Source organism: Lepus europaeus, chromosome 12, assembly GCF_033115175.1.
Source record: "Lepus europaeus isolate LE1 chromosome 12, mLepTim1.pri, whole genome shotgun sequence".
Classification (NCBI taxonomy): domain Eukaryota; kingdom Metazoa; phylum Chordata; class Mammalia; order Lagomorpha; family Leporidae; genus Lepus; species Lepus europaeus.
Window position 1 is genome coordinate 101,915,737 of NC_084838.1, and position 25,092 is coordinate 101,940,828.

The following is a 25,092-nucleotide window of genomic DNA, read 5'->3' on the forward strand; positions in this document are numbered from 1 at the left end:
TGTAGGTATAGTCTTGTTTTTGTACAGAATCAGCAATTATATGTGATGTTTGCAGGAACAGGCTGTGCCCACACACATAAAGGAAAGCTACCTTACCCCTTGTTGGCAATATTGCATCAGCGGACTAGATATGGAGAGGAATGAAGTGTGAACTCTTGCTTTGACTTTAGATGTTGTATACTGTTAGAATTGTTACAGCAGGCACACATGTGTATTTAAATAATTAAAAGAGCAAATAAACTCCTGCAGTGCACTTTATTCAAGTGGCTGAAGCAGGCAGGAGCCGTGGCTTAACAAGCTAATCCTCCGCCTTGCGGCACCGGCATACCGGGTTCTAGTCCCGGTTGGGGCGCCGGATTCTATCCTGGTTGCCCCTCTTCCAGGCCAGCTCTCTGCTATGGCCCGGGAAGGCAGTGGAGGATGGCCCAAGTGTTTGGGCCCTGCACCCGCAAGGGAGACCGGGAGAAGCGCCTGGCTCCTGGCTTCGGATTAGCACGATGCGCCAGCCCCAGCGGCTGTTGGAGGGTGAACCAACGGCAAAAAGGAAGACCTTTCTCTCTGTCCCTCTCTCTCTCACTATCCACTCTGCCTGTCACCAAAAAAAAAAAAAAAAAAAAAAAAAGGCTGAAACAAAATTTCCACAGTTTGCTCTAAGTGTTTCTTGGATTCATTACATTTTCTGTCTTTAATATTGGATTACTTATTTGTAGTATGCACAATACCTCCTGTAATTTGTCCTTATTTTTGCTAAAATCATTTAATTATTTCATGCAAATGTTCTAATTTTAATTTGTTGGCAACATTTTCTTATTCTTAGTTTCTACAGAATGGGAAGGACTGTCCCCTCTTCATTCCTGATTTTGGTAGTTTGATTCTTCTCTCTCGTTTGCTTGTTCTGAGTCACCAGGGTTGATTTTGTTCCATTTTTCCCCCCAGGGGACATAAACAATGTTTGGACACCGTTTTGTTCATAAAATGCTTTTCGGGGGTGTTGCAACTGGAAGCTGTTGGGTAGAGATCAGAGATGCTGTTAAACATTGTACAGTATATTGCACGCCTCTCTGCTTCCCCGGCAAGAAAGGATTATCTGCTTAAAATGTCAATGAAGCTGAGGCTGAGAAACCCTGGTATAGCCTAATGTCAGTATTATGTGAAAGAACCAATGTCTGGTTTATTGATTTTCCCTGTTTTTCTGTCTTATTTATCTTATTTATTTATTGTTTCCTTCATGAGCTTAATTTGCACTTGTTTCCCCATTTTACTACATTGGAAACTTAGGTTATTATTTCTGAGACCTTTCTTTTGTCAACAATGATTTGAGTGCATACTCTAAATTTTGATACGTGATAATTGTGCTTTAATCTGTTCAAAATATAAGTTTGTGGTTTCTCTTGGACCCATGGATTATTTAGAAGTGTGTTGTTAATTTCCTAGTATTTTAGGATTTTCCAAATTTCTTTCTTTCTTTTTTAAAGAATTATATATTTATTTGAAAGTCAGGGTTATAGAGAGGAAGCTGCAGGGAGAGGAGAGGAGATATTATGATAGTGATGAGATGTTGTGATAGTCTATAGTCTTCTTTGAAGAATGCTCCATGTATACTTGAAAAGAATGTGTGCTCTGCTGTTACTTTATCTGCTGGGTGGAGTACTCTGTAAATGTCGGGTCAAGTTGGCTGATGCTGGTGTTCTTCTATACCGTGTTCATTTTCTGTCTGGGTGCTCTATGAGTTCTTATGAGCTGGTATTGCATTCTCCACCTATTACTGGTGACCTCTTTTTACCTTTGGCAGTTTTGGGCCCATCCCTTCTGTTAGACTCTGCTGTTGCCTATGTAGATCTTTCATCTTCCAGCCGCTTTGACTCTTTCATTGTGATGCAATCTCTGTCTTTGTCTCTAGTAGTATTTCTAGACTTAAAGGCTGTTTTGCCAGATAAAAACATAGCCAGTCCAGCTGCCTCTGGATTCCTCTTTGCATGTTATACTTTCTCCATTTTACTTTGAACCTGTTTGTACTTTGCATCCAAATTGTGTTTATTGAAGATAATATATTGCTTTTTATCTAGTTTGAATGTTTGGTGCTTTTAACTTAAGGTACGTATTGATATAATTGAATTTATGTCTGCCATTTTTGATATTTGTTTTCTAAATGTTTTAGGTCTTTTAAATTCTCATCCTTTGTTTCTTCTTTTGTGTTATGTGTTGATTTTTTTAAACTTGAAAATTTTAGTTCTTAGGGATTAAAATATGCATCATATTGCAGTGTATTTCAGCCTATCTAATTCCAAGAAACTATGAAAATTTTCTTCCAGTACAGCTTTCTTTCCTTCTCACTCCTTTATGTTATGTTATTAATGCTGTGTGTATTCTGTCTGTACATGTCAGAAATCCAATAATGCAGTGTTATAATTATTGCTTATATTAACTATGCCTTCTAAAGAAGCCAGGAGAGAACAGTGGGAAGCCAAGTACATAGTTCTGAAGGGAGGTCTGGATATGAGCCAGTGGATTGGGAGTGTAATGCATTTATCTGGGAGGAAATACAGAGTGAGGAAGGAGAGGTTTGTGTCCTGGGAACTGTCCCAGTTTTAGATACGGCTGTGAGAGGTGTCTTATGAAGATATTAATAGGCAATTATATTTATGATTTTTATGTTTTATTGATGTTTACCCTTTTATCACTAGGGTAAGTTCCTTCTTATTTCTGGCGGTTTGCTTTATTTTGAAATTTATTTTGTCTGATACTAGTATTAAAGGATGAAACTGCTCACAAGAATGTCACCTTCCCACTCTGGGAAAAAAAAAAAAAAAGATGAAGAAAAAGAAGAAGACCTAAATGAAGGATCTCAGCAAGTGTGATCCCAGTGGAAAGAACGGGGCCATCAAAGTAGGAGGTACCTTTCTCTGAAGGGAGGAGAGAACTTCCACTTTGACTATGGCCTTGTCGGAATAGGATCGAAGTCGGCGAACCCTAAAGGCTTCCATAGCCTGGCAACTCATGGCTAGAGCCTAGGGAGATTACTGACGCCATAAACAAGAGTGTTAAATTGTTAAATCAACATCAGGAGTCACTGTGTACTTATGTCCCATGTGGGATCTGTCCTTAATAGGTTGTCCAAGGTGAAGTAATGAAGCTAGTACTGAAACAGTATTTTTACACTTTGTGGTTATGTGTGGGTGCAAACTGATGAAATCTTTACTTAGTATATACTGAAGCGATCTTCTGTATATAAAGATAATTGAAAATGAAAAAAAAAAAAAACCTTGGTGTTAAATTGGAAATTACATAGAAAATTACATAGAAAAGTAATCAATCTTTTCAAAAAAAATATCATGCAGGATCTCTGTCCTTAATGTGATGTACACTGTTATTTAATGCTATAACTAGTACTCCAACAGTATTTTTTTACTTTGTGTTGCTATGTGAGGGCAAACTGTTGAAATCTTTATATATACTAAACTGATTTTCTGTATATAAAGAGAATTGAAAATGAATCTTGATGTGAATGGAAGGGGAGAGGGAGTGGGAAAGGGGAGGGTTGTGGGTGGGGGGGAAGTTGTGGGGGGAGAAGCCTTTGTAATCCATAAGCTGTACTTTGGAAATTTATATTCATTAAATAAAAAAAAAAAGAATTTCACCTTCCCACCCCCACCGTGGTCTCTCTCTGTCTAGCCCCTGCAAAACTGCTTACAAAACTAGATAAGCAAAAGGCGTCCAAGGCTTCTGGAGAGCCCCTGGTGCCAAGTTCCCTTGGCAACCAGACTAGATAAAACCCACCAAGTCTTTTTTTTTTTTTTTTTTAATTTGACAGACAGAGGTATAGACAGAGAGAAATGTCTTCCTTCCATTGGTTCACCCCAGAAATGGCTGCTACAGCCGGCGCTGCACTGATCTGAAGCCAGGAGCCAGGTGCTTCCTCCTGGTTTCCCACATGAGTGCAGGGGCCCAAGCACCTGGGCCATCCTCCATTGCCCTCTCGGGCCACAGCAGAGTGCTAGACTGGAAGAGGAGCAGCCAGAATTAGAACCTGGCACCCATATGGGATGCGAGTGCTGCAGGTGGAGAATTAACCAAGTGAGCCACGGTGCTGGCCCCCCCACCAAGTCTTTTCACAAGAACAGACCATTGCCCCTGTTTGCTTCAATAAACTGACCTGTCTCTGTAGAGGTCTGCTCTGTCTCTTTTTTCTGAGGGTACGAAAGGCCAGAACTCTGAGCTATTCCAGGCCTACCACGTACTCTCAGCTTTCTTACCTTATTGTCTGTATAACAGCTTTTCCAGTCATCACAGTTCACCACCTCTTTCCTTCTTCCTCTGTCTCCTCCTCTTTCCTCTTTCATTTGCAGTCTTTTCTGTATCTTTGAGTCCAAAGACCATCTGTAAACAGCATATCGCTGGATCTTTTCTTTTTTGTTTTGAAAAAGAAAATTCCAGTTTGACAGTCTCTGCCTTTTAATTTGGATATTTAATCTAATGGTTGATCAGAGTTAGGCCTGATATCGCCCAGCCTTATTATTGATTTTTAATATTTTGAGAGTTCTTGCTGTCTATTCAGACAAGAACTCTGAATATCAGCTGAAAGAAGCCAGGTGAATGGTAAGTGTTTCACACTGATTCAGTGGGAGAAATGCACAGGAAAGTGAGGGCTCTAATTAGGGGAGAAGGAAGTCTAGAAGCACAGGCTGGGTCCAGACCAGGCAGAGAGCAGGCCGGGAGCCATGTGGAGCAGAGCACCCAGGCAGGAAGGCAGAGGCAGTGGACAGCAAGGGAGGGGCCCACCATGCTCCAGGCTTTTATTCACTTCATAGGGGGAGTGGTTACGTAGTCTGATTGGCAGGTGGGCATATAGGTGAGGTCAGGCAGGGGCCTGAGATCACAGAAAGGGGCAGGGGGAAGGCGTGGTCTCCAGCTCACCCATCTAATCAATATAATCCAATCCGCCTGCCTATATCAGGCCTACAGTTTTGTGGTTTTCTATTTCTTCTTTCTGTTTTTATACTCCTTCTTTCTTCTTGTCCTACCTACATTTGGATTATTTGGACATCTGGTGACTTCATAGTTATTACTCTTTTGCGTTTGAAAAAATGCTACAAACATAATTAACTTTTTAGTTTACTCAGAAACAATATTGTAACCTCCTGTAAAATATGAGGACATTAGAACTTTTTTTTATTTATTTACTTGAAAGGCAGAATTACGGAGAGGCAGAGAGAGAGAGAGAGAGAGAGAGAGAGAGAGAGAGATCGATCCTCCATCTGCTGGTCCATTCTCTGAATGGTCACAATGGCCAGAGCTGGGCCGATCTAGAGCTAGGAGCCAGGAGCTTCCTACAGTTCTTCCACAATGGGTGCAGGGACCCAAGCACTGGAACATCATCATCATCTTCTTCTTCTTCTTCTTCTTCTTTTTTTTTTTTTCTTTGACAGGCAGAGTTAGACAGTGAGAGAGAGAGAGAGACAGAGAGAAAGGTCTTTCTTTTTCCGTTGGTTCACCCCCCAGATGGCTGCTATGGGCAGTGTGATGTGGCTGGCGCACCAGGCTGATCCGAAGCCAGGAGCCAGGTGCTTCCTGCTGGTCTCCCATTTGAGTGCAGGGCCCAAGCACTTGGGCCATCCTCCACTGCCTTCTCAGGCCACAGCAGAGAGCTGGCCTGGAAGAGGAGCAACCGGGACAGAACTGGCGCCCCATCCGGGACTAGAACCCGGGGTGCCAGTGCCGCAGGCAGAGGATTAGTGAGCCTTGGCGCTAGTGGACCATCTTCTACTGCATTCCCAGGCCATAGCAGAGAGCTGGATCAGAAATGGGGCAGCCAAGTCTCAAACCAGTGCCCATCTGGATTGGTGCCCATGTGGGATGCTGGCACCCCAGTTGGTGGCTCTGTCTGCTGTGTCACAGCTCCAGCCCCCATTAGAATGTTGTCATCTCTATCATTCTTCAGCTGCCATTGTATAAATCTCACCTGTATACTTTATGTCTCCTGTAGGACAATTTGTGTTTTACTCAGTCATGCATATTTTAAAGAGAATAAAATGAAAGGTAGTTTTTTGTTTACAAAAATATTTACCTTATCTGCCTTTCAAATAAGTAAAAAATAATAACTTTCTCAGTTTAATTTTCCTTAGAAAAGGTAAGAGGCCAGCGCTGTGGCACAGCGGATTAAAGCTGTGGCCTGCAGCGCTGGCATCCTATATGGGCGCTGGTTTGTGTCCTGGCTGCTCCACTCTCGATCTAGCTCTCTGCTATGGCCTGAGAAAGCAGTAGAAGATGGCCCAAGTCCTTGGGCCCCTGCATCAGTTGGGAGACGTGGAAGAAGCTGCTGGCTTCAGATCATCTCAGCTCTGGCTGTTGCGGCCATATGGGTAGTGAACCAGCGGATGGCAGACCTCTCTTTCTCTCTCTCTCTGGCTCTGTAACTCTTTAAAATAAATAAAATAATCTTAAAAAAAAAAGAAAAACAAAAAAAAAGATAAAGTTACATGCCATAAAGTGAAGGTTTTTTTTCTTTTTTAATTTAATAATGAATAAACTATTGGCTTGAACGAGTGTACAGTCAAGTGGTAGGGTGAGAAGCAAGGTTTCAGTGTGTTGTAATGTGAGTGGTGATGAATTTATGATGGGGACTGTAGAGGGCTTGTTGACGGCACTCCACTGAGACAGAAAGGCGATGGGAGTAGGGGAGGAAAGGTAGACTAAGGTCTGGTAAGTAGTGGGATAATGGAAAACCTGGCAGGGAGTGGTCAGCATGTGGGTGGAGGCTGAAGTGACAGGTCCAGATTCATGGGAATGTGGAAAGGATGTGATCCAGAGCAAGGTGAACTGGCCTTCATGACCCTCACTATGGAAAGGATGGGATCCAGAACAAGGAGAACGGGCCTTCATGACCCTCACTCACATCCTTTCCTGTCCACAGACTGTGGACGTGGAAATAATGGCCATTATGTGTACAGTGTTATCTGTGTTACCCAATTACTTTGTTTCAATTCCCTGAGGAGAAATGTAGGTGCTGAGTGTTTGGAATTGAAGTCCAAAGATGTAAGAGGGAGGATTGAGGATTGATAGAAATTTTGAATAGCTCCAGGCAAAGCAGATCAGATGGTGACAGACAGGAACTAAGATACATGAAAGGAGCAGTTTTATGTCCCCAAGTGGAGCTGGGATTTTCTGAATTTTTCATACTAACAGCCTTAAATTGGGAGAAGTAATTCTTGTGACATTATTTTTACCGATTTAGGAGTATAGAATTAATTTCTGCATAAGGGTTTGTAATGGGAGGGGAGGACTTGGACTCTAAGGTATAGAGGAGACTGATACAATAAGGAAACAATATTGGTAAATAAGTTTCAGTGAAGGTGACTGGTTAATATTTCTTATAAGGGGGCTGGCGCTGTGGCATAGTGGTTAAGGCTGCCACCTGTGGTTTCCGGCATCCCATATGGGTGCTGATTTGGGTCCCGGCTGCTCCACTTCCAATCCAGCTCTCTGCTATGGCCTAGGAAGGCAGTAGAAGATGGCCCAAGTGCTTGGGCCTCTTGCATATGTGTAGGAGACCTGGAGGAGTCTCCAGGCTCCTGGCTTTGGATTGGCCCATCTCTGGCCATTGTGACCATTAGGGGATTGAACCAGTTGATGGAAGACCTCTCTGTCTCTCTCCCTCTTCCTCTGCTTCTGAGACTTTGCCTTTCAAATAAATAAATAAATCTTTTAAAAAAAATTCCTATAAGGGAGTGAGGACTAGGGACAACAGGAGATTCTGATATGAAAGTGGGAGATTAGAGGTTAATGTATCAGAGCTGGAGCACATTGAGTTCCTGAGAATGACCATCGAGAGGGTTCTGTTCATCAGCTTTTTGTTACTTTATAAATCTATGAGAGGAACAATTTAGAAGGAAAGAAGGTTTATTTAAATTTTACAGTTTTGGAGGTTCACAGTTCAAGATCAGGTAACCTCATGTGTGGAGGAAGGATCCCAGGGTGAACCACGAGGCAGAGCAAAACACAGGGATTGGAGCCAGCACTGTGGTGTAGTGTGCTAAGCCTCTGCCTGCAGTGCCGGCATCCCATGTAGGCACCGGTTCGAATCCTGGCTGTTCCACTTCTGATCCAGCTCTCTGCTATGGCCTGGGAAAGCAGTAGAAGATGGCCCAAGTCCTTGGGCCCCTGCACCACTTGGGAGACCTGGAAGAAGCTCCTGGCTCCTGGCTTTGGATCGGTGCAGCTCCAGCTGTTGCAGCCATTTGGGGAGAGAACCAATGGATGGAAGACCTCTCTCTCTCTCTCTCTCCCCCTCTCATGAGAAACCCTCAGTGACTTTCCCCTTGGACCACGTCGCAGGTGCTGTAATTATGTTGTCTCCACACTTAACTCACTGACGTTCATCCTCCAGCTCTTAACCTAGGACTTTGGGGTTTAAACACCTACATGAATTTGGGAGGCCAAATGCTGTTCACACTGTAACAAGGATTCTGTTTTTATGAGGTCAAGAAACTTGTAAGTAGGGACTTGATTGGATTATCCACACTGGCAAATGAATGTAGAGTAGAAAATGGTTGGTGGAACACCTGCTTTTCATTTAGTGGAGGCAGTAACAGATGATGCTGGCTGTTGGTAACTAGGGGAGTTAGAGGCTCTGCTGTTTTATCTTCAGAGGAAGAGAGTTTTTCTCCCGTGAAGATGAAATGTATGGATTTCTTAGTAGTAGTGACCTCTGTCTTTTGAATATTTTGTGATATTAATATTGAAAATGATTTGACTTTTATATTAAATCAGTGATCTTTAAAATAGGACATTGAGGGTATATTGGGTATTTGAAACAACTGAATATGTTTTGGTGGAGGCCGGTGGCCCGGGGAAAGGGTGAAGGATAGGTTGGGTTGGCAGAGGAATGATACTTTTCAAAAGGAGATGTTTAGATTTACCAACATTAATCAGCTTTTTGGTTTTTTGTAGGTAAGGAAATTTGTCATTGTTTTAAGATTAGCATTATGGCAGCAGGGAACAGAGATGTGCAGTATTTTGGATCTTTATATCACTTCTGGAAGTTTGTATTTTAAAAGAAATAAGTTTCTGTGAGTTTAACACAGTTGATTAGCTGGAACTGAGATGGCACATAATAACATGAGATTTTGTTTTCCTTTACGCTATCACTTTTTTTTTTTTTTTTTAAATTTGAAAGAGTTAGAGAATTTGAATCTTCCATCTACTGGTTCACTTCCTCAGATGGCTGCAATGGCCAGGGCTGGGCCAGGCTGAAGCCAGGAGCCAAGAGCTTCTTCCAGGTTTCCCATGTGGGTGTCGGGGACCCGACACCTGGGCTGTCTTCTGATGCTTTCCCCAGGTCATTAGCAGGGAGTTGGATCGGCATCGGAGCGGCCAGGATGTGAGCTGCCACCCATATTGGATGCTGGGGTCTCAGGTAGTGATCTACCCACTACACTACAACGCTGGGCCTGTGGTTGTTGATTTATGGATGAATGTGACATCTAATCTTCAGTGTATTTCTTTTGTAGGTAATTATAGATAGTTTCACAAATAACATTATACTACTATAACCTCTCTGTAGCTCATTTTTTTTGACAAAATGAAAAATATTTAATAAGCAAAAAAGCAATAAATTTAAAAGGTATTACATGCGTGACATAGTACAAACACCAAGACAGAGCTGTTAACTTTACAGTTCTTGTAAAAACAAGAATGCCTGACAGTGCCTCCCCCCGGCCTCATTTAGTGAGTAAGCTGGGCACCACCCAGTTACTTCAAATTGGCTTTTCTTCTCATTTTATGAAGCCACATTTGCTATTCCTCTTGAGAGTCCATTTATTCTTTAATAACTGCTGATTTAGACTAATTTAATTTTCAAGTGCAAAAGGAGTGTCATTCTGCCTTTCAAATAAATAAACCTTAGAAAAAAAGTTTTTGCATTGGTATTCATTTGGGGAGCAACATCAAGTCTATTGTGTAATAATCCCGCTAAAAGAATGGTCTTCTGTTGCTCTTGGTAGGAGTGCACTGACCGGCCAGCGCTGTGGCACAACTAGTTAAAGTCCCGGCCTGCAGTGCCGGCATCCCATATGGGCGTCAGTTTGAGCCCCGGCTGCTCCACTTCTGAGCCAGCTCCCTTCTAATGTGCCTGGGAAAGCAGAGGAGGATGGCCCAAGTGCTTGGGTCTCTGCCCTCCCTTGGGAGACACGAAGAAGTTCCTGGCTCTGGATCAGCTCAGCTCCAGCTGTTGTGGCCATTTGTGAAGTGAAGCAGTGAATGGAAGACTTCTCTCTCTCTCTCTGTTTCTACCTCTTTCTGTAATTTTTTCAAGTACTTAAAATAAGTCTTTAAAAAAAAGTGCATTGAATTAGTAGAAGACCATAAGCTTTGAGTTCAGATATATCTAGGTCACCTTCCCTTGTTTGATTAATGACTTTACCAGGGTTTCTTCTTTGTTAACTTGGATTTTTGATCCTTAAAAAAAGTACTGTTTTCTCCACAGCATTAAAGTAAAAAAAAATATGAGATAATGTAAAGTAAATGGAATGTTGGCCTATGATCTATTTTCCTTTGTTAATCAAATAGAATAAGTAAGAAGAGCTCTAGGAACCTTTAAATAGTAGAAGCAGGTTTTTCCCCCATCCTAGTGAGAGGAAGTGAATCATTAGGTGATCGGATCTCCAGATTCCTACAGAAGTAACTCTTCCTTACTGATGTTTATTTTTGCATGACTCCAGAATTTTTAAATGGTGTTAATACAATCAAAACATTTGAAAGCAGTTAACACTGTTTTTGCTTTCCCTCGTTGTGATAACTGTTTTCTAGATATACTTACTCATAACGATGAAGAAAAAGGCTTAACCATTGACCCTTACCCCAGTTCTAGCACCTGCCCTGTACCACTGACTCGAAGGTTCTAGGTGGACTAACAGGCACTCACCTGGTCCGTGATGGGAACTGTGGTGAAATGCACAGAAGGTCTTGTGAATTGGAATCTAGAGGTCTACACAGAGTGGAAGTAGGAGCATCCTGGAGTCTGGAATATTTACTGGGCCAGTAGAGACTTGTTGATTCTCTGTTAGTGATGTGTGTACTTCTTCAAAATGTAGATACTTTTATTTTTTTTTTAAGATTTATTTATTTGAAAGGCAGAGAGAGAGAGATGTCCTCCATCCGCTGGTTCACTTCCCAGATGGCTACGATGACTGAAGCTGCGACAATCTGAAGCCAGGAGCCTCCTCCCGATCTCCAACACGGGTGCAGGGGCCCAAGGATCTGGGCCATCTTCTACTGCTTTCCCAGGCCATAGCAGAGAGCTGGACTGGAAGTGGAGCCGCAGGACTCAAACCTGCGGCCATATGGGACGCTGGCACTGTTAGGATGTAGCCTTACCTGTTATGCCATAGTGCCAGCCCCAAAATGTGTATACATTTTCAGTTGGTGTTTTAAGAAAAATTGTTTTCTATTTTTCAGAAAAAACGAGGAGAGAAATGACAGCCAAAGGTTCTACAGGAATGGAAATTCTGCTGACAACATTAGAGGTAAATTACTAACAGGCTTTAATTATGTAATTGTTAATATGAAGCAATACTGAAGGAAACAGGCCTCATATTTTGTGTGTCTGTGTGTGTGTGTGTATGTATGAAATATAACATTTTTTTTTCTTAGAGATAAAGCCAATGAATGAAAGCTTGTTTTGTGTCTTATATTATTTGAAATGGTGATTAGGTGGACTTCTAGGTGTATTTCCTTGTGATTATAATTAAACAAATTTTAATCTTAATGCCATTCTAATTAGATCTAATAATAGAAAATAAAACATTATCTGGAAATAAATCTTTAATTTCAAATAAGCAATACATAATGGAAATTCTTTTTTATTGTATTAGTTGATATACATTCATGATTTGCTTTAGTATATATATTAGTTGAGTACATTATATTGATGATAATTGATATTCAGTGTTAGTGTAGAAGTTTTGGGTAGACAGCAGGATATATTCAGTATTCAGAATCAGAATTCTGTATTTTATTCAATACAAGGAATAAAAGGAAAATAAAGATTTATTTATTTATTTGAAAGAGTTAACAGAGGGATGGAGACAGAGAGAGAGAGAGATATCTTGGTCTTCCACTACTGGATTACTTGCCAGATGGCCACAATGACCAAGAGCTTCATCTAGGTCTCCCATATGGGTGGCAGGGGCCTGAACACTTGGGCCATCCTCTGCTGCCTTTCCCAGGCCATTAGCAAGGAACTGGTTGGGAAGTGGAGCAGCTGGGATATGAACTGGTGCCTGTATGGGATCCCAGCATCACAGGCAGCGGCTTTAACAGCTGTATCACAATGCTGTCCCCGAATTCATGTTCTTTGGTAGGAAGTCTTTTTTTTTTTTTTTGGACAGGCAGAGAGAGAAAGACAGAGAGAAAGGTCTTCCTTCTGTTGGTTTACCCCTCAAATGGCCGCTACAGCTGGCACACTGTGCCAATTCGAAGCCAGGAGTCAGCTGCTTTCCTCCTGGTCTCCCATACAGGTGTAGGGCCCAAGCACTTGGGCCTTCCTCCAGTGCCTTCCCAGGCCACAGCAGAGAGCTGGACTGGAAGAGGCGCAACCGGGACAGAACCGGCGCCTCGACCAGGGCTAGAACCTGGGGTGCCGGTGCTGCAGGATTAACCTAGTGAGCTGCAGCGCTGGCTGGTAGGAAGTCTTAACATTGTAAAAGTGTCATTTCTCTCTAAGTTGATCTGGCAATTTAGGGCAATCTCAATAGAAACATTAAGAGTTGGTTCTGGGTGGAGTGGCAAGATGGTGGAATAGGAAGGGAGCACACTGATAATCCAGGAAGAGACAGTTTAATAAAAGTGGAGATACTGCAGGTTCAAGGAAGAGTAGGGGAAGAAACAGCAGAGGAAACTCTGCCGGAACTAGTGATTCACAGTGGACCTGTGTGGAGAGCATGGGAGCCCAAGTTCGGGACTAGAGGGAACGAGGCTTGAAACTCCATGGGGAAAAGTTCATCAGGCTAACTAGAAGAGAGAGAGAGAGAGGAAAAAAAAAAAAAAGTGACCGATATGGACACGAGTTTCTCTCTCCGCTCACCTGTCAAAGGCGAGCAAGACAAAGAGCAGGCGCCATTGTGGACATACATCATAAGCAGGGCGACCTCAGGTCTGCACTGGCCCTGAGCCTAGCAGAAAAACCTGACTCGGGGGGGGGGGGGTTGTTAAATAACAAGAGATTAGGATCTAACTTGGCAACCCAGTGGGAGACTGCAGCAGAATTGGAGCCCACACTGAGGGCAGCAGAGATTCCCTGTGTGGTCCTTGGGAAAGAGCTTCCGATCTCTGGCTCCTGTGGGTATATCATTCGCCTGCTAACTACCTCCAATTCCATTCAGCTGTGTGGAATTACTTCCCTTTTGAATCAAAGAAAGAAAGAAAGCATTACCACGCCTAACATGGGAGTGTCACCTTTGGCACACCCTCAACCCTGAGGAACCAAACAGAGGTGTCAGGCCACACCCGTCTCAAGCCTCTACGGCTCCATGGAAAGCAGACAGAGTCATAGTATAACAAGAAAAAACACCACAGTGAAGAAACCAAATATCTCCAACATGCCAAACAACAAATGCAAAAACAAATGCAAGAACAAGGAAGACACTATGACGCCCCCAAATGAAAAAGACACCCCAATTCAAGATTATGAAGATGATGAGATAGAAGAAATGTAAGAAGCGGATCTCAAAAAATTGATAAAAACATTAAGAAGTTCTCAAAACCAAATTCTTAAACTACAGAAATCCTTAATGGACAAGATAGAAAATCTCTCTCATGAAAATGAAATATTAAGGAGGAATCAAAATGAAATGAGACAACTAGTAGAACAAGAAACTGTGATAGTGATGAGAAATCATAATGAAATGAAGAATTCAATAGATCAAATGACAAACACATTAGAAAGCCTTAAAAACAGAATAGGCGAAGCAGAAGAGAGAATATTGGACTTAGAAGACAGAGAACAGGAAAGGAAACAGGCAAACCAAAGAAAAGAAGAAGAAATTAGAAATCTAAAAAATATTGTCAGGAATTTACAGGATACTATTAAAAAACCCAACATTCGGGTTCTAGGAGTTCCTGAAGGCATGGAGAGGGAGAAAGGATTAGAAGGCCTTTTTAGTGAGATACTAGCAGAAAATTTCCCAGGTTTGGAGAAGGACAGAGACATCTTAGTACAGGAAGCTTATAGAACCCCTAATAAACATGACCAAAAGAGATCCTCACCACGACATGTTGTAATCAAACTCACTACAGTGAAACATAAAGAAAAGATTCCAAAATGTTCAAGAGAGAAACACCAGATTACTCTCAGAGGATCTCCAATTAGACTCGCAGTGGACTTCTCATCAGAAACCCTACAAGCTAGAAGGGAATGGCGAGACATAGCCCAGGTACTAAGAGAGAAAAACTGCCAGCCCAGAATATTGTATCCTGCAAAGCTCTCATTTGTGAATGAAGGTGAAATAAAGACCTTTCATAGCAAACAGAAATTGAAAGAATTTGTTGCCACTCATCCTGCCCTGCAAAAGATGCTTAAAGATGTGTTACACGCAGAAACAGAGAAACACGGTAACCAATATGAAAGAAGGTAAAGGAAGGAAACCTCCCAGCAAAAGATCACAGGACGCTCAATTTCTCTTTGATATAGAATTAAAATCTGATTCTCTGTTAAAGGAATGTGTTAAAGTAATCTATTATGTTCTCTTGATGTCTGTTAAATTCTAATTGTTCAAAAACAGCTGAATTTTTATTAAGAGCTATGGGTTATTTAAATATGTGCTTATTTTCAAAGATTTGAATAATCACCTTGTAACAATGATCAAATTTGGTCTATGTTATGTCATGATTTTAAGGAATCTTATTTCAACCAGATATTTTGGATTTTGAGCCTTCTTGGCATTCTTGACAGGCATTCAAAAAATCAAAGTTTCAAACAATCTGGACTCTAAAATTTCCAGTAAATCTTGGACTTTGGTTTTTCCAGTTTGGGCCCAAGAGAAAAAATCGAAGGACCTATGTCTCTCATCTTATAGAGACACCAACTAATCAGGCTATTTGGATTATATTAGAAGTACTGTCAGGATGTGACATGGTACTAAATTTTAAGTTTCTATAATGGAAAATGCTATTAATACAAATGTTTGAGAATTAAAAAGTCTAATGATCTCGTGTTACTAGACATGATAGTTACCTTAATGAGAAAGCCCCAGAGGCCTAAAGGGTTAAATACTTGTAAAATCCTACAGGTGCTTTCAAAAATACTGTGAAGTAAGCAAGTGCCTCTTGTCGGTTGATGAGTTTATAATTTTAAACATGGCAACTTAAAGTCTTTTGTCATCCACAGTTATATATGATGTGCTGCTCATAAAACTAAAGCGTTGTTGGTTCTGTGTTTAGCTGTCCTCCTATAGGTTCCTATGGACTTTTTCCAGCCACTTCTGTTGTATTCAGTACTTTGGGATGGCTCTGTAAACAGATGAAGCCAATAATGTATTAACAGTACCAACTGAGAGAAAGTATGGTTAACTGAGGTTACTAAAAAGAAAAAGCAATTCAAATCAATTGGCAATCTACAAAAAGAGTTAAAGATTTTAAAAGCTATTATTAAAATTGCTATATTGGTCTATTATGCTATATTATATGTGTGTACATATTGTATGTCCACATGGGAAAATTTTATTAAGAATTTTATTTTAATTGGCTTATAGATAAGATTGTCCATAAATTTAAGCTGCTAAAATCAATCAAAGATACATTTTAATTCGTGTGACCTGAATCTCTGCATCATATGTTTTATACTTGTTGGTAGAAAGAAACTAAAAACATTTTATATGGTTGTGCTTAAGTTTACTGGTTAAACAAACTACACTATGTTAGATATTTAAGAGGTGTTTTCAAATACATGATTCTTAAAATTTATAGGAGGCATTGGACCTTCTGGTAGATGTTTTCTTAAGTTTATATCTAATGGTTGAAACTGTTTTCTAAGTATTCATGTAATATTGCTATTGTCAGCAAGCAATCTAGGACTTGCTCCCTCATTTCTCTATTCTAAGCCCAACTTGTTCTTTCATTTCTCTATTCTCCTCAAGGTAGGAAACTAATTCTATTATGAAGGAATTTGTAGGACACACAATTTAATCTTTAGACCTTATAAAAGAGATGGCTAACATTTTTCTGTAATAGCATAGCCAAAATAAGAGCTTAAATAATAATCTCATAGGTAGATTTACTTCGCCATCAGCGAAGTAAACAGTAAGTAGAACAAACCTCCCTTTCAGACCAAAGGGAAAGAAAGTTTTAAAGTGAGAATATAATTTTCCTCATGGGCATTGTCTACCTTAGAAAAACTTCTACAGAACATGCCTGTGACTATAGACTTGTAGTTCAGGCCACTGAAGATTAGAGATGGGACATGGGCACTCCCTTGACTTGCATCCTCTGGTCTGCTTTAACACAAACCAGGAGGAAAAGAAAGCTAGGCATCAGAAGCAATGGGTGGCAGGCCTATTAATGGCTGATCTGTACAGTGATCTGCCCTCAAGGAGACCCAACAGGCCAGTCCACTGCAGTGGCTTTCAATGTGGTAAGCCTGGGTTTCAGCAGAAGTCAGCTTGTGAAGAGCCCTGGCAGCTCTGCCAAGAGTTGGATCACTGGAAATGGACCTGCCCTGGAGTCGAAGGATGCCCAGGTCAGAGCCTCAGATCTTATTGGCTCTAAGCTGAAAAGCCCTTCACTCAGCCCAACTTCCAAAGTGACCCCTGCAGCTGAGGGGATGGCCAAGTAGGGTCAGCAACATTGCAGGCAAAACTGTAAATTTCTTGTTAGAGATGCCACCTGCCTTTACCTGGCCATCTCTCCTCCCAGGCCAGCTAAGTAATGAGAGTCAACAGAGTGCCTTCCCCTAGGAGGTTCACACCTCCCTTAGGATGTAGCCCATGTGAAGAGATAGATAGGTCTGGGCCTCTTAACTTACAAGGCCTAAAGCCCAACAGATTATTATCAAGCCCCTTCTATCAGGTTCTATTTGCCTCTCAGTCAGAAAACTTAATTGTAGCTTAGAGAGCACCTTTCTTAGCTCCTCTAATAATGACTCTGTCCTTTGTTCTAGACCCTGTCTAGCGCACTTGGGCCCCATTCCTTTGTAATCATAACCTCTACTCTACCACCAATGGCTCTACTCCCAACCTGTGTGTACTGATGGTCCTCTTCCCCACTTAATGCTGTATAATTGTTCAGACCTGGTTAACGCCACTCTTAGGATCATTGGTTACTATCCTCACCCTGTCTTTTATGACCTTGTCTAAATATGATCAGAGTCGGCAAACTTGGAAGGCTCCCATAGTCTTGGCAACTCATGACGAGAGCCTAGGGTGGTTACTGGCGCCATAAACTAGAGTGTCAATTTGTTGGGTCAACAACAGGAGTCACTGTGCACTTGCTCCTCATGTGGGATATCTGTCCTTAATATGCTGTACATTGTGATTTAATGCTATAACTAGTACTCAAACTGTATGTTTCACTTTGTGTTTCTATGTGGGTGCAAACTGTTGAAATCTTTACTTAATATATACTAAATTGATCTTCTGTATATAAAGAGAATGGAAAATGAATCTTGATGTGAATGGAAGGGGAGAAGGAGTGGGAGAGGGGAGGGTTGTGGGTGGGAGGGAAGTTATGGGAGGGGGGAGCCATTGTAATCCATAAGCTGTACATTGGAAATTTATATTCATTAAATAAATGTTTAAAAAAAGAAAAAGAGTTGGTTCTGGTGTCATGGTAGAATATGTTAAGCTACTACCTGCAGCCCTGGCATCCCATATGGGTGCCAGTTTGAATCCTGGCTGCTCTACTTCCTGTCCAGATAATGTGCCTAGGGAAGCAGTGGGAGATGGCCCAAGTGCTTGGGTCCCTGCACCCATATGGAGGACCCAGAAGTTGTTTCTGGTTCCTGGCTTCAACCTGGCCCAGCCCTGGCTGTTGTGGCCATCTGGGGAGTAAACCAGCAAATGGAAGATCTTCTTCTCTCTGTGTCTCTGTAACTCTGCCTTTCAAATAAATAAATATATCTTAAAAGAAAAAAAAAGGAATACTAAGAGTTTTGTTTCTAAAGTTAAAGTGGGAAGACAAATAAAGCAAAAATAGAAAGAACATCTCTGAAAAAGAGAAATTAGAACTATTACCAAACATCAAAGGACATTATAAAGCTTTATTAATTAAAATGGTTTAGAAATTGTATATAGGTAGTAGATAGGCATCCATGTAATAGAATAGAAAAATCGAAAAATGAATTAAGATATTTAAGGGAATTTAATACTACGTAATTAAAAGCACTTCAGATTAGTGTGGAGCAGAGGGCCTACTTAATAAGTAGACGGGGGACAAGTTGGTAGCCATCTGGGAAGGCGTAACATTTTTTTCCCCCAGACACCTTTTATTTAAGGTATATAAAGTTCATGCATTTCATTAATACAAATTTAAGAACATAGTCATTCTTCTCACCCCACTCTCCCTCCCACTCAATCAGCCTTCTTCCTCCTCCCTTTCCCATTCCCATTCGTATTTTCCACTAAGATCTATTTTCTATCTAACTTTATAGATGTAAGACTAACCCTACACTAAATAGAGTTCAACAGAGATTAAGGGCTGTTGAAAGTCATCCCATCTCAACGTGTTAATTATCTCATGCATTCTACATCAAAATGAGTTCTATATAAAATAGAGATTGAAGTTTGAAAAGTAAAATCCCAATACTAGAGGAAACATTGGGATTCAAAAAAATAATCTTACAAAAAGAAAGCTTTTTTTATGTGGGAAACAAACAGGAGCCAGAAGAAAAAAGACTGATGCATTTTTAACCACAAAAATGCTTGGATAAAACCACTATCAATAATTGGAAACTCATAGATTTTCTTTAACGTAAAGAACTTCTAAAAGTCAATGAGGAAAATAAAGACCATGTAAAAGTTATGAATGGACAGTTCCCAGATATGGAAAGACCAATGTTACTTGAGATTGAACATCATTTTCAGTAAGAGAAATGTAACCGAAGCACAGTGTTTGAACATTTTCGCTTTGTAGGTTGGTTGTCCATCCAGGCTTTGAGAATTGGGCTCTTTTTCATTGCAGATGACGTGTGAATTATCCCATGGAGAGCAGTTTGATATTGTCTGTCAACATAAGTCCCCATATTCTTTGACCTAGAAATTTATTTCACAAACAGATATGCTTCATCACATGTAAACATATGTAGTTACTTTTTGCAGTTTTTTAATAACAACTTAAACATCCGTGGGTAAGTGACTGAGTTACATGAATGATGGTATAGTCACATGAGCAGACTCAAAAAAATTCATGGAACAATAAAATTAATATTTTCTATGAACTTTTTGAGAACCTCTCGTAGAATGGAATTTATCCGGTAGCCCTTAAAAAGAGTGAAGAAGCTATTTATTGATTGCCCTGTAAAAAATCAAAGTGCAGAGTAGTATCTGCTGGGTAGCTCCATTTGAAGAAGTGAATCTGTCTACATGTTTGTGTAGATGGGTTTCTTTTTTGTGTGTTTATTTTTGGTAGAATACACAAGAAACTAACATGATTACTTTCCGAGAGGGAGCTGGATGACTGAGCAGTCACCATGCATACATCTTAGTGCCTCTTACGTTATTTATTTTTATTTGTTTGAAAGGGAGAGCGACAGATAGATAAGAGATAAGAGACAGAGATGTAGAGATCTTCCTTTGCTTGCTTATTCCCCTGAAGCTGGGACAGGTTGAAGCCAGGGGTCTGGAACGCCATTTGGGTCTCCAGCAAGGGTGGCGGCTGCATCTCTGGGTGTGCCTCAGCTGGAAGCTGAATTAGAACCCGGACTCCATACAGGATGCCCGTCCTGGCTTTTATTGTCTGTCTGGAACAAAGATGAAGAATTCAGTTAATTCCTCCTACAGTAGCGCTGATACTAAGACAATGATAACTCAAATGACTTGTGAAAATTCAGGCAAAAATGATGGAAGTGATATGAGAATAGTAGAAACCTGAATGCATTTGTTCTTAGAGAAATTGGAAGAGTCATTTGTAAAATATAGATAGTTCCCAGCAGGTAAAAAAATGTTTGGGAATCACAAATTTATGGTGTTTTAATAAAGCAAATCAATTATTTATTTCAGAACACGAAAGATCTGCAAACTACACTTAATATCTTAAACATTCTTGTTGAGCTGGTGTCAGCTGGTGAGTTTTATTTCCTTTGGTAAGATTTGTTTATAAACAGTGAGCAGCAATGTATCGTGTGTACTTTATTTGGAGTTTTCTGATACTCATAGAGGGGCTTTTCTGAATACTGGAATTTAGACACTGAAATATCATCGTTTTGTTACTGCTTGTTTTTGGTATCTTCAAGTATTCCTCAAACTACCCCAAGCAAAATTATGTTTAATAGCCTTGAACTTAACCTATAATGTTGGTATCATACATGCTTATTCTTTGTGTGCTGTATGTTAAATATATGAAATAAAAGTGATTTTGGTACTATTTACTTGGCTTTAGAAATCAGCACTTTAAACATTTATTGAATGTTAACAAATTGTGATACCTGATATAGGAAGGTTTGTTGTTGAAAAGCATTTTTTTTAAACTTTTAGGCGGAGGTCGAAGAGCGAGTTTCTTAGTTGGCAAAGGTGGTTCACAAATATTGTTACAGTTACTTGTGAATGCCAGCAAAGAATCTCCCCCACATGAGGAGTTAATGGTACAGATTCATTCAATTCTTGCAAAGATTGGACCAAAAGGTAAAGGTTTCCCTTGCATTCATTTTGAATCCAGACCATCTTTGTGAAATTCATTCTTTCTGCTCACTTCAAAAAAATCTAAAAGCTACTGTTTTTTTTTTTTGTTGTTGTTTGTTTGTTTGTTGTTGGTGGTTTTTTTTTTTTTTTTTTTTTTTTTTGCCTTAGCAATGGAATGATTTTTACAATTACCTAGTGACTTTCAGGGGTGGAGAACCCTGGGACCACCTGTGATGCTGGTGTCCTATATGGGGTTGGTTTGTGTTCCAGCTTCTCTGCTTCTTATCCAGTTCCTTGCCATTGCACCTGGGACAGCAGCAGAAGATGGCCTAAGTTCTTGGGCCCCTGCCACCTACATGGGAGACCTGAGATGAAGCTCCTGGCTTTGGCCTGGCCCAGACTTGGCCTTTGAGGCCATCTGGGGAGTGAACCAGCAGATGGGAGATCTCTCTCTGTGTGTCCCCCTCTTTTTCTGTAGTTCTGCCTTTCAAATAAATAATTCTTTTAAAAAAAAATGGAGGACCCCAAATTCATGAAATTGTTCTGCATGTAGTAGAGAAAGGCAGAAAAATGTCAGAATCACAAGTGTGTATAAATTGTGTGTGTGTGTACACATGAATGTAGGTGTAAAGGGTATCTGTGATAGGGGTATGGTTGAGGCTAGAAGGAAACAGTATGCATGGGAAAGTTCTTGTTTTTGAAAATTTTTAAAATTTTTTTGAAAATTTTTTTGACAGGCAGAGTTAAACAGTGAGAGAGAGAGAGACAGAGAGAGCGTTACAGACAGTGAAAGAGAGACAAAGAAAGGTCTTCCTTTGTTGTTTCACTCCCCTAATGGCTGCCACGGCCAGTGCTGCGCTGATCTGAAGCTAAGAGCTGGGTGCTTCTGCCCGGTCTCCCTTGCGGTTGTAGGGACCCAAGCACTTGGGCCATCCTCCACTGCCTTCCCGGGCCACAGCAGAGAGCTGGACTGGAAGAGGAGCAACCGGGACTAGAACCCGGGGTTCTGGCGCCACATGTGGAAGATCAGTCAAGTGAAAATATTTTTATTTATTTATTTGGAGCGGGAAGGAGAAGTAGGTAGGTAGAAATAGACAGCAGACATCTCATCCATTTTCTGGTTCACTCCCTAAATGCCTGCAACAGCCAGGTCTGGGTGAGGCTGAAGCCAGGAGCTAGCAACTCAGTCTGGGTGGGTGGCAGGGACCCAATTCCTGGAGCCGTCACCTGCAACTTCCCAGGGAAAATCGGCAGGAGGTCTGAGTCAGAAGCAGAACTGAGACTTGAAACTAGGTGATCCAGTTTGGGATGTGTGCATCCCAAGATGAGTCTTAACTGCTTTGCCAAACGCCTACAGGTGGATAGGAATGTTGGGGAACATGGAGACGGAGTGGGTCATTGCTTTTCATTAAGTTACATTTGTGCTGCATAGTCTCAATACCTAGGAAACTTGCAATCTAGTAAAGAAGAGCAAAATACATGCATTTATGAGACCGATTATTACCGCAGTAAGACATGCAAAAATATTTAAAAAATAGACTAAGAAAAGTGGGATATACCCATGGATCAAAGGAACAAGCTGATTTAGGTCAGGTTAATGGAGGAAGGATCTTTTGAATGGAATCTGAGTTCATTTTGCAGCTTTGTGTAAGCACAAAGATTAAATGATTTCTTAACCTCTTTGAATTGTTTTAAGAGTTTTGCCTGTGGCAAATGCATATGAGTTTTAAATTTTAGAGTATTTAGCTTAACTACCTTTTCAGAAATGTGTGTATGTATGTAGTATGTACATAGTTTATGTATTTACATTTAATGTATATTACTATTTAGTGTGAATATTTAATATGTATAGATTTAATGGATATCTTTATATTATTTAGCTAGTTTTTCAACAGATAAGTAATAGTGATTGGGTTTTAATTTTCCTGGTATATTAGGGGCCTTAAGAAGTAAGCGTATGTTCAGGTAAAGCTACCATTTGTGATGCTGGCATCTAAATGAATGCTGGTTCATGTTCCAGCTGCTCCACTTCCAATCCATCTCCCTGCTAATGCACCTGGGAAAACAGCTGAAGATGGCCCAGGTGTTTGGGAGACCTGGAAGAAGCTCCTGGCTTTGGCCTGGCCCAACCCTGGCTGTTGCAGCCGTCTGGGGAGTGAACCAGTAGATGGAAGATCTCTCTGTCTCTGTCTCTCCCTCCCTCTCTATAACTCTGATTTTCACAATAAATAATAAAAAAGAAATATGTAAGTTGTCTTTTATTTTTCTTTAACTCTTGTATGTGAGATTTAAGGACCCCCTTTAGAGATTTTTGCAAACAATGAAAAAGTAAGAAAATATTATTTATTATTGAATATTACTTCATGTTTCCTTCTCTAATTAGAACCAAGTTATCTTGTACTTTTCATGAAGTTAAGCCATTTATGTATTTAATTTATATTTGTATTTAACGTTCAAGTTGTAGGACTCTGTACTTTTTCTATGTATTTGAAAAAATGTGTGCTATTCCTTTACTGTTTGACCTAGTTTTCTGTTTTCATGTCATTGAAAGCATCGAACAGTAATTTCTTCAGTAATAGTGATTTTTTATCCTGTTTTTTTTTTCTCTTGAGAGGTCAGAATTACTTTCCCCTGGTATTATTTATTTCTCTGACTTAGAATTCTTTTTTTCATCATTATTTGTTTTCATCTTATTAGAAAGAGAGAGAGACAGAGAGAGAGAGACAGAGAGGAAGAGATTGATTTTCCATTTGTTAGTTCACTCCCCCAGTGCCTGTAGCACCCAGGGCTGGGCCAGGCTGAAGCCAGGAACCTAGAACTCCATCTGGGTTTCCCACATGGGTGGCAGGGACCCAAGAACTTGAGCCATCTTATCTGCCTTCCAGGGTACACATTAGCAGGAAGCTGGATTGGAAGCAGAGAGGCTGTGACTGGAACCACAGACTCCGATACAAGATGTAGGCACCCCAAATGGCATCCTATCCACTGTGCCAGACTCCTGCCCCTGACTTAGAATTTTGTTTGTGAAGTTTCTCTATTTGCTGGTCCAACATACTTTTTTGTTTAAATCTTAACATTCTTATGTTCTTGTTACTTAAATTTATTTTTACTCTTTTAGTTTCTTGGTAGGCATAAAAACCAAGAGCAACTCTTCCTTTTTTATGTTGAGTTACATTATTATACAGATTTACTGAATGATATTTGCCAGATTATTTTCTACATAGGCTGTTCATTTTTAAAAAGTCGATTTATAATTTTCTGTAAGGCTGAGAAGAATATTGGTAATGAACATTTAGCCTGTTCCCTATTCTGCTCAGCTATATATAGGATTCCTAGGAAATGTGTTGAACCAGGCAGACTTGACATGTGCAGTGGGTCAGGTAAATTCTTCCTTTTATGACAGTCTAACTGTTGGGCTATTCCAGCTGTGTCCTCTCACCTGAGCCTCTTCCCCACCGCCCTTTGGTATGTTGCTTCCGATGCAAGGGGCGTTTTTACAGATTGTGATTTTAGTTCCTTCCAGTCAGGTTTTTATTTGACAGTATGAATTCACAATATGAATTTAAGGTATTATTGCTTTGTGATACCTTCATTTCATTCACAATTTACATGTAAATAAATTGCATTTCTCTTCTTTTAAACAGATAAAAAATTTGGAGTGAAAGCTAGAATTAATGGGGCTCTGAATATCACCCTGAATTTGGTCAAACAGAATTTGCAGAATCATCGCTTAGTTTTACCTTGTCTTCAGCTTTTACGAGTGTATTCTGCCAACTGTGAGTATTTGAGGGGCCTTTGGTTAATTCAGTGTTTGAAGTTACACAAAAGGAAAACCTTAGAGTACCTTAACTCTGTAAAATTCTGAAACTTGTGGACAAGGAAAGAGAAGATTAGATATGGCTTATAGTAACTCCTAACTCCAACTACAACAAAAGAGACGTGGGGTGAGGACGTGAGTTGACGCAATCTTGAGAATTCTCAGTAACTGCCCAGTTTGTAAAGAACTGGGGTAAGGGTGCTGAGTAGGTGTGGAAGAGTAGGGTATAAGAGACCCTGAAGGTGCTTCCCATTAGTAGGGAAGCAGCAGAGTGCAGAAAGATGGTGCGAGAGCTTCTAGGGAAGCCGGAGAAGGAAGGCAGAGATATCCTCTATGGGTCTCCCAGACTCTCCTACTCACCAGCCCTAGGTCTCACCTCAGTGAGGTAGGGGTTTCCTTCCCACTCCCCTGCTATGGAGTGAGGAACATTGCAAAGTAACAGAAAATGCTTTGCCT

At 40.6% G+C, this 25,092-nt stretch overlaps 1 protein-coding gene across 4 annotated transcripts in view; it reads left to right on the top strand.

The window, feature by feature from the left end:
* The window catches only part of AGTPBP1 (ATP/GTP binding carboxypeptidase 1), a 200,998-nt gene that overhangs the window by 51,683 nt on the left and 124,223 nt on the right, over positions 1-25,092 (top strand). For all 4 annotated transcript variants that reach the window (XM_062208617.1, XM_062208619.1, XM_062208620.1 and 1 more), the window contains exons 4-7: positions 11,452-11,519; positions 20,202-20,265; positions 20,676-20,822; positions 24,464-24,595. In XM_062208617.1, the coding sequence (XP_062064601.1) occupies positions 11,452-11,519; positions 20,202-20,265; positions 20,676-20,822; positions 24,464-24,595 (411 nt within the window). The remainder of the gene's footprint in view (positions 1-11,451; positions 11,520-20,201; positions 20,266-20,675; positions 20,823-24,463; positions 24,596-25,092) is intronic.